Source organism: Puntigrus tetrazona, chromosome 5, assembly GCF_018831695.1.
Source record: "Puntigrus tetrazona isolate hp1 chromosome 5, ASM1883169v1, whole genome shotgun sequence".
NCBI lineage: Eukaryota > Metazoa > Chordata > Actinopteri > Cypriniformes > Cyprinidae > Puntigrus > Puntigrus tetrazona.
Window position 1 is genome coordinate 7,901,476 of NC_056703.1, and position 10,502 is coordinate 7,911,977.

At 37.6% G+C, this 10,502-nt stretch overlaps 1 protein-coding gene across 2 annotated transcripts in view; it reads right to left on the bottom strand.

Annotated features, from left to right (window-relative positions):
• Positions 1-10,499, bottom strand: part of atp2a3 (ATPase sarcoplasmic/endoplasmic reticulum Ca2+ transporting 3) — a 46,838-nt gene extending 36,339 nt beyond the window's left edge. Inside the window, exon 1 of one of the 2 annotated variants that reach the window (XM_043238852.1) lies at positions 10,154-10,499. In XM_043238852.1, coding sequence (XP_043094787.1) covers positions 10,154-10,271 — 118 coding nt within the window. In that variant the 5' untranslated portion in view covers positions 10,272-10,499. The remainder of the gene's footprint in view (positions 1-10,153) is intronic. The other variant, XM_043238850.1, reaches the window with a different exon arrangement.
• Positions 10,500-10,502: the final 3 nt, after the last annotated feature.

Sequence of the window (10,502 nt, forward strand, 5' to 3'; positions counted from 1 at the left end):
AGTTAACTGCTACCTCCTAAAAATAATATCAAGCCATCTTACGGTATATCTGCTGTGTATTTAACATGACACTGACCTCAGTAAGATGTCAGTGACCATTCAGTGAGCCACTGAAATTTTCAAAGAGAACTCAATTTCTGCATCTGCATTGAGACAGCTGGTCAGCTTTCAGCCATGCAAGAATTTCTCAGATTCATCTTAAGGCACCTTTCTCCTCTCTTCAGCATCAAAAGACTGTAGGTTTCTTTTTGAACTCCGAATCCTGAACCCAATGGCACAGTCTGAGCTCATGATAACTGTAGCAGCTTCAGCTCCAATTCAACATGATATTATGTAATAGGAATATGAACTCATCTGAAGTCTGTTGTGGAAAGTAATCACCTCGCAGAGCAGCAGCATGTTCCTCCAGTGGTGTGGAAAAAGTGGGTGGCAGGACAGGGGGAGTAATGGCCCTGAGTTTCCTTCTCTTTCCAGCTGTGTGTGTGTGTGTGTGTGCGCGCGAGTGCATGTGCACGCATGTGTTTATCAAGCTGTCCTCTTGTCGCTTTACCTCACTAGTTCTAGGTGAACGTTTCTGCTGATCTAGGTACATTTTGTCTTGCACATATTGGGAAAATGACCTCAAACCAGAGAACAACGGTGAATGTTAATTTTCACTGATGTCTGGGCTCGACCACTGGCCTGAACACAAACACAATCTTTGTGAGAAGAAGGAGGGTGGGAAAGACAGAGAAAGGCAGGAGGGATGGAAGGGGTTCCCTGTTAGGGTGTGCCAAGGATTCCCTCAGAGTCATCTGGGCCGTGTCTGCGTGTCTGGCCCAGGCACATTCCAACATCATGACTTCACCCTGCCCTCATGCATAACAAACACACACACACACAAGCTCGCTTTTGTTGTCCCCCTTTAAATTCATCTTGCTCTACTTTTCCACCCTCTTTTTCAACTATCTTTCACTCCCTCTCTTTCACTCTACAACCACACAGTAAGTGAAAACAAGTGGCAGTCTGTTTACACACCAGTCAGTGGGAGAGGGGAAACACTTCCTGGAAACAGTTGCCAACAACACACAGAGCCTGTAACAACTGTACCCAGAGAAGTAGGAGGACAAGCGAGAGCATGGCAGCACACCGTAGGATGCAGTGAAAGTGTGACCCAGCTGAGTTCACAGCTAACCTGATCTTGTTTACTTCCTAAATTAAATGAGCCCAGTCTTACTACTGCATATGATTCCACTGTGTCATAAAATCTTGCTCAAAAATCTTTTAGCAAATACCTTTCCCACCTCTTAAACAACAACAGGCAGGAAAAAGTTTAATAACCATTAATCTCACAACCTAGTATGTTTAGTTCCACTGATTATAAACACCTTTAAACAAAATGTAGCACATATCCTTTCTTCTTTATTGTAAGAGCTTATCAAAACAAATTAAATTATGACACTTTAAACATTGTGTAGAATATATTAAGGTCAAATGTAGTGATTCAATAGTTTTTCAATTCTGGCTTATAATGATACCATTAATTATTTGTATGCTACAACTCTATACTATGTATGTCTAAATAATCTAATAGATTAAGGCCACAAGTAAATTTAGGCATACTGAAGAATGGAAAATACTGAAGAATGAAAGATGTTTATAGCCTATTTTATGACTTTTTAGCCTTTGAAGATTACCTATAAGTAAGCATTAGATGACAGCAAGAGTCATCTAAATGTAAAAGCAGAAGAAAAAAAGCATGCACAATTACGTATACAATACTAACCATATCGGTTAAAAACAAAAAAACACCACCCATGAAAATCATATTCACCTATATAAACTGTATTCTGGTCTTTAAAGTGCCTTTTTTCAAATGTAAGCCTATTTCTTTGCCTTATTTATCATCCACCAGACAAAGATCAGATTGCCCAGAAAAGCACACAACCCTTCAAACATGGCAAATGATATAAAGTACGATTTAAATCCATAGCTCAAACACTGCAATGTTAGCCAATGTTTAATATTCAAGGTTAGGGATATATATACATACGCATTTTGTTGGGTGTTTCAGATCCACTTTTTCTGTTTCTGTCAGTTTCTGTCTCTTTCAACCACAAAAACATGAAGTTTTAAGAGTAGTTGCCATGACCACCTGGCTCGTGGACATGGTTGGAACAGCATCTCTCTGTCAACGTTCACCCAAAATAAATGTTACACAACATAAATCCTACTCTTGATTTATATGCACTTCAATTAACACAACAACACTCCACTACTATAAATCAGAAGTGACTCTCAATACATAAAGGTGCTGTTTGAATTCATGCAAACAAGTCTTGTGATCAATGTACTGTGCGTTGAAGGCAGAAAATAATTCCCTGCTTTAAGTGCCACTTACAAAGCAGGCATGAAAACAGAAGTTCCAAGCCGCCTTCAGTTTCTCAAAATAACAAAAAATTCTAATGCAGCCGTGCTGGAGTTACTGACTACTGTTCAAGATAGTCATGATGGAAACAACTATGAAAAGACACTGTTTAGTCAATGAAAGGGCGGCCTAACTGTTGTTTATTGTGAATAAATCACTAATAATCCACTCATATGTGATTTGTATGACTGCACGATAATGTGTACATACAGTAAACACTTTTAAACACTATAGAAGGACACATTTTAATTTTTAAGCTAAACTTCAAATTAAGGCCAAGATGCCAGAGTAAAAAAACCTTTGAGTAAAAAGGTGCTCACACATACAGTGATTAGGTTTTTGTGAGCTCCAGTATCTGAACCACCATTTGAAGTGGCTGCTCCATCGCATGAAGTTCGACATCACTAGCATAGTAAGCACCCTAGTAAAACTGATGCACAATATTTGGTGCTTTATGAGGCTGGGATGCAGAGTATATCAAGTTATTGGAAAATCAATTATGAGTGATGAATGCAGGGATGTAACTATCTGGCTTATAACACTGAATAACAAAAAAGAGAGGGAAATATACTGCTCAAATGGTCATATTATAAAGTAAATTAGCAAATTTTCCTTCATTTCATGAGAAGATCATTGATCTCTGGAATAAGACATAAGCAAAAAGTTTCTATGTATAGTGAGTTAAACCAATGTTATTAAATACAGCTCAAAGTCATTCATGCACACCTATTTTACATGTATAACTTTTCCCACTCTAGCTAATTTTACATTTCATATTAAAATGTTATTTCATTGCCTATTTCATTGCCTATTTTCATGGCCTATTTAATTTTTAATTTTTAATGTTATTTCATGGCATTGTTATTAGCTGTCTGAGGTGTTACGTAACAATATGGTTTCTCTCTGAAGGGGAAGCTCTGGTCTCACACAAAGTTTCCACTGACACTGTACAGCAACCCTACCTACATCACTCACAGTGATCCTCAGTTTCAACAGAACAACATTCACATCTGTAGCACACATAATATAAATCATTTCTCATTCAGAGAAATGTTGTACGGATGTTTCCATTTAAAAACACAGCACAGTTACCAGCAACTGTAAATACGAAGTTCACACACACACACACACACACACACACACAAAAGAGTACAGCCAACAAGCCAGTGGACTGCCTGAATGACTAGCTCACTAATGGGTCTTAAAGTGACAGTTCACCATTTTTTTTAATTCTGTCATCAGTTCACTCTCATGCTGTTCCAGACCTTTATGGCTTTATTTACTATCTCTTTTAAAAAAAAGGAAGAGTTTGAAGCAAGAGTTAAAAGCGATGAATTGTTCTAGGGTTTCCGATGCAGAATTACCTGACCTACAGATCTAGGAAAATACAACATCTGAAAACACAAAACCATGTCTACAAAAACACATGCACTCACACTCATTCATAAACAGCAAACAGACTAAAAGGAATGCACAGCATTTTCTCTTGCAGTGCATAAAACCTAGGTACTTATCAGCATAGCATGAAAGAACTGAGAAATTGTTACGATTAATAAAAACGCTACACTCACACAGACTGAGTCAAATGAGCGGTTTGCCACAAGGAGGTGATGCTGTGAGCAGAAGTGGGAGGTGAAAAGAGAGCTGAGTGACAAGATAGAAGCAGATCACAAACACACAGACACGCACACACAAGATGTGCTAATGATAACGCTCCAGCCTCACTTTACTTCCTTTTTTCAAACAAGCAAGAGACAAACAATTAAAAATAAAAACCAATAGCTATTAGCTACCAACTCTAACATACTAATGTCTTCTGCATTGTGATGATTCAGTGTGTGCAGTATTGCAGTAGGTGTGCTGGAGGTAAGCTTTTTATTTGCAGTAAAATGATGTACCAATGTAACATGGCATTTTACTTCTGTAGATTTCATGATTTCAAGATGTATGTTGCATGCATAAAAGTAGAATCGATGTGGTCACATCTGAACTTGAAATATTCAGGATGGCTTTAGATGTAATGCTAGGAGAAGTACTGGAAAATGCACCACTTGCAGAGCTGGCAAAAGACAATTTCTGTGGTTTGCACTAGCTGATGATATTTTCTTGTGGTTATGCTAATACATTTGGCCTACAGAAAATGTTTAAGTCTGCTTAGGTTTGTTGAAACAGTTCATTATGAAATGCAAAAACTTAATGGTACTATTGTGAAACCACTAACTATTTTTGATCACATTACTGCAGCCTACAAGACTTCTTTCAAAAACAAAAATGAATCTTACTGACATATTTTGAAATTTTGAATGGTAGTGTACTATATACTACAGAAGGTCTAACAAGAAGTTACAACTCAATGCTGTATTCATGAGACCAACCACATAGAGAACTGAGAAATTGTGACAATAATACACTCCAAACATCTTATAGCTTCTTTTGATCATGACTGTGGCATTTTAAAAACATACAACAATAAAAAATTTTGAATCAAACCCACAGTACAGCTTTTAGTAGGCTGTAAGAGCTATTGTACGAGTAATAAGTATTTAAGTATTTTGGTCTGGTATAACTGGGGAGTTCTGACTAGGAGGAAACAAACCGTCCACACAAAATTATATGCCATACCAACTATTTGAAAGCACCTCCATTAATACACATTCAGGAAGAGAGGGAGACAAAAGAGCAGTAAAATGAATAGGGTTCTCTAAAAAGGTTTTTTTATGACATTTACACATACACACACACACACATACATACATACATACATACATACATACATACATATATATATATATATATATATATACACACACACTATATATATATATATATATATATATATATATATATATATATATATATATATATATATATATATATATATATATATATATATATATACACATATATATATATATACATACATATATATATATATATATATATATATATATATATATATATATATATATATATGTGTGTGTGTGTGTGTGTGTGTGTGTGTGTGTGTGTACACACAGTACAGTAGCAATCATCTACCCATGCCAACTGCCTGACTGACATACAAAAACACATGCATGTGCACAAACACACGCAAAAAGCTCTTCAACAAGGCGCACAAAACTCTGCACCACAAAGAACGAAACACCAAACATCCTCTTATAGAAAGTCCTTAGATCGCAGCTGCATCTCACTCTCTCTCACACACACACACACTCTATCTCTTTTAGCAGTGTTGAACATTACAACTTTTTATATATACTATGAATTTCAAAAGATGAACAAAACTGGACAGACATAAAGTCATAAAGACATGTCATTTCAAACACAGTATGACCGCTAATTTCAACTAAAGCAAATTTGAACCCCTCTAATCACTAGTCCCTACCACAATATTTCTTTGGGAAGCACATACCTAGCTAGCAGACAATAATTTTAACTCCAGAGGGTTAAGGCCACCACAGTTACAACAGCATCTAACCATTGGCCTCCTTTTGCACACAAGTGAAATACATGTTAGAGATGACCTCAATTCAGCACAACCCAAAACCGAGCAGTACAGTATCTTCTGTGCTGACTGATCGCCCTTAATGAAGACCACAGAAGTGTTCGTAACATCGCAAAAGAATTTGAATGAAAAGAGAGGCTGAATATGCAATCACGCTTGACTATCAGTACAGATCAGGTTAATGTCTGAACATCTCTTAGATGGGAGATGGGTCACAATTTCCGTCATTATTTACAAATTTCAACCAAGTTATATTCTTTGTTTAGTTTTTTTCAGTGAAACATAAAAGGAGATATTCAGATGCTCATTTTCCATACAATGAAATTGTGACAAGTAAAGGTAAATCAGGTTAATTTGTAAGTCATTGCCAACGAGACAATTTTTATGACACTTTTTTATTTTTTTTAACTGTGCTGATTTGGACAATTAGCTACTTACTACTTTAACCGAAGGGAAAAGCATGGCTCATTCTCTACCTGAGATCTCATTTGTTATGCTGGTTGAAAGAATATGACTTTCTTCTTTCAGAAGCAAAAAAACTATTTTTGGGAAAAAGGAGAAAGTCATATACACCTAGGATGGCTTTAAATTTTTGGGTGAACTATTCCTATAACATTATGATAGGAGTTGTCTGAATGTGTTATTATATGTAATTATATCAACTGTGCAAGGTATATGACCATAAAATGTTCGTCCAATCATATCCCTCGGACTGAGGGATAATATATACTGTCCTACCTGACGGTCAACATATGCATTTGCATACCTCATGCTCTGTGCACCTTGTTCATGTAGACATAATATACCATCAGTACATTCCATTCTGATGTTGCAGACCAAAGAAGAATGGAAGGCCACATTATTGCAATATTATGCATTGTCTACCATAATTGCTACCGATAAGTCCTGAGGTTACCTGACAGCATTGCATTCAACCCTCCACCAATGCCTTCCCTCATTATGTTGCTGGTTAGCCTCTGGTTTGCCTGTGCTTGTGTTTGAGGAGACATGGCTTTGGAGATTGATCTGCAGGGAGGGTAGGTTCTAACGCTTTCAAAGCTATCTTGCTATTGCTAACCTCTTCAAATTATACTACCCTATCTTTAATGGGTAAAAATTACAAGAGGGTTAGTAAATGACAATGATACCTTAAAGGGTATAAAGATGACTCTAAAGGTCTGTTCAAAATAAAAGTAAAATGGACTAAGTCAAGGAATTGACAAGGAATTTGATAAGTTTTTGGTAGACAAAAAAAAATTTAAAAAATTTAAAAGGTAAAATGAGTAAAATTACCTTGGCAATTTACTCAGGAAGATATTAAAGAGTTAATATACTCATTTTAATGTGATAGTTCCCCTAAAATTTGAATTCTGTCGGCAAATATTCAACCACACGTCATTGATGTATGACTTTTTGCAAAATATAAAAGAAGCTTTTTTTGAAGAATGCTAGTAATCAAACGGTTACCACTGACTTTTATTGTTTAAACAAAACATTTCTCAAAATATCTTGTTCTATGTTCCACAAAAAAAGTCTTGACAATTTTGGAAACTATTCCTAACACTCCTTTTAAGGAAGAAGATGTGCCGAGCAAAGTTAAACTGCAAAACTGTTTATACTGCTATTAGTATGTTATGCCGAAGTCTACATGTTCTGGTCATATATCATTACAAGGAATGTTGCTGTAACTTTATAAGGGATTTCCCAAGAACAGAAAGAGAGGAATAGGAGAACAAAATCTGATGGATTCTGATGTTGGAAGCATTACACAAAAGTCTGTGTCAGAATTACCTCTGGGGGAAAAAAAAACATGTGGGTGCTAATATACAATAATGATTAATGGCTTAATGGTAAACAAAACCTCCTGTTCGCCTGCATTAATAACGTGCCAGCGTGTCAGAATAATCTCAAAAGGGTTTGGAGCATTTCCCACCCACACACACACACACACACACACACACACAAAACAAACACAGAGGCTTTGGACAAAAGCACTGTTACATACACAAAATGCATATAAACAAGGGGATGAGACAAAATTCGAAAAGAAAAATTGAACCAGAGAACACGGGCAAATAAGTTAAATGCTTCATTTGAAACAAACGTCAAAAGGCATCGCCGTTCAAAGCAACACCTGTCACTTTAAAGCTCAACGTCAAATTGAGATAACAACTTCGATTAATAAATGCATTCAGAAATGCATTTAGAAAAAAGACGTACAAACATAAAAAAACTAACCAACTAATTCACAGCAATGTTAAACACTGAGTGCAATAACGTCAAAGAGGGAAGGGTATTCCCTGGGGCATTCAGCTGCATATCAAACAGGAAGTTGACAGCTCAAATCGAGAGAGACATCATCTACGACAAGATCTTACTTTTTCCATTAAGTAAACGTCGGCCTCAGGACAGCTATGATTTCGTAACCATATTACAAAACACCACCACCACGCAAAAATAGGCCTCTTGCACGTTTGTGTGGTTGGCGTTGTTGCAAAGGACATTTTCTTGGGATCAATTCATACCTAATCTTTGTCAAACTTAAAGAGGAACCTTTTTCAAACATATAACGCCAGGCAGTCATATACAACAAAGAAAGCCCAGATAAAAACTGAGCGTTGCTGAGTGTGTATGAAATAAGTTAATATGTCTGCCACTTTAACCGACCCAAGTGGAAAGTCACGGGACGTTGTGCTTATGCAGCAGCAGAGTCCGCAGGGAGATGCGGTGCAATGGGGATTCTTCATTAATCGCTGATCGGTAATAAATGACATTTGATACGATGTCTTCTGTATGTTCATTTGGAACAGTCACTGCTCTTATATGAATATCAAGTATACAGTTACTGTGTGAAGAAAAGTGTTAAGAGTTGCAAACGTGTCAATTGCAAGTTCTGTCATGGAGATTGACTTGATAGGCAACAACGGCAAGTTAAAGTGCTTTTCAAAAACTTACTGACAAAGTCACTGCTGTGAAGTCTAAGATGACACATCAAAACTACCGACAGATAGATAGATAGATAGATAGATAGATAGATAGATAGATAGATAGATAGATAGATAGCAAAACCATGGCTTGTTCATGTCATTATATAATGCTCTCAATTATTTGACCCTCCAAAATAAATCATGCGATGCACAGCTGTGAACCGAACAAATAAAGCTTTCAGTGCGACATCAGATGACAGAAAAAAAAAACAGTAAGGTTAAAAACACACACACACACACACACACACACACACACACACAAATATATCATAATCATCATTATAAATACATGGAAAAGTAAAGATTGTTATCTTATTAGCTACACAACTTCTGCCACTATTCTTAAGAGTAGCTCACGCTCCTTAATGAAATACAACAGAATACTTTAGTGCAGTACAGTCTTGCACAACAAAAAAAAAAGCTCTTTTTAAGTGTCTTCTGAAACAAACAGTAGTAGGGCAACGTAACCCGATGCGCACTGTTTCTACGTGAACATTTTGTCTCACTGAGGAAGTAGAAAACAGGTTTCTCAAGTTCTATAACGCTGGTCACTGGTACATTATCTGGCTCTTTATCTCTTGAAACAATATTTCCTTTTCAAAGGGAAGGCTATTCCCTGCACATGCCTTTGAGCCAAAAACCTTTGCGGCTCGGCGAGAGTGCGAGATGGTGGCTCTTAATGAGGAGCGTCTAAAATCCTGCAGGACGTGGACACTTGCATCTCAATCCTGCAAACCACCCCAACAGACGGTTTTCCACTCTGAGGCTCACGGCCAGGTACATTACAGAGCGCAAATCACTTTGGATTTGCCTGAATTCAAACTAAGAGCCATAAAAGAGGGTGAATGGAAAATGTCGGTCTCCTTGGTCATAATGTCATAAAAGACAGCAAGGCTGATATGACTCCGTGATTATACATCAGAATACCAAACTATCCATGACTTACAGAAATAAGACATTTCTCATCATGCATAGCACAAGCTTGATAATATGCGTTTATTATGTCACGGTTACTCTCAGTCCAAAACTTGAGACTGTATCATTTCAGAGATCTCATCAGCAGTGGACCCCAGCGAGCTGGAGGCTGCTCTTTTCCTATTTCTAAAGATTTAAGAGAGACGAAAGCCTATGAAATAAAGATCAACTTTCTTCCGCTGTAGGGAACGCGTGTTCCCTCTACGTTCAACTCTACCGGCACGTACGTTAAACGCTTAGAAACAGCCAGGTACCGTAAATACACGAGAGCTTACTTACCATTCGGTCCGTATCTTTCAAAATTAATTTTCACTTGTTCCAGCGTGAGTCCAGTGTTTTCGTTCACACCGAAGTTTGCTAAAACTTCTGATGCGGATTTAGTGTGGGCGTTTTCCATCTCGAGGAACTGTTTACTACGAGCACTTGAACGGCATGTATTTGTGACAAATGACACCGAGATCACTGACGGGCTGCGAGAAGTGGCCAAATTTCCACCGAGGTGCTTTCAGACCGCCAAGCGGAGGTGGTAGTCTGCGCGGACGTCCACCTGCCCCTTCTGCAAGCCGCCGGTTTGAGCCCCGTGAAGCTGCTGCTCTGTTTGCGCTCGGGCGATGTGAGTGCGTGCGCA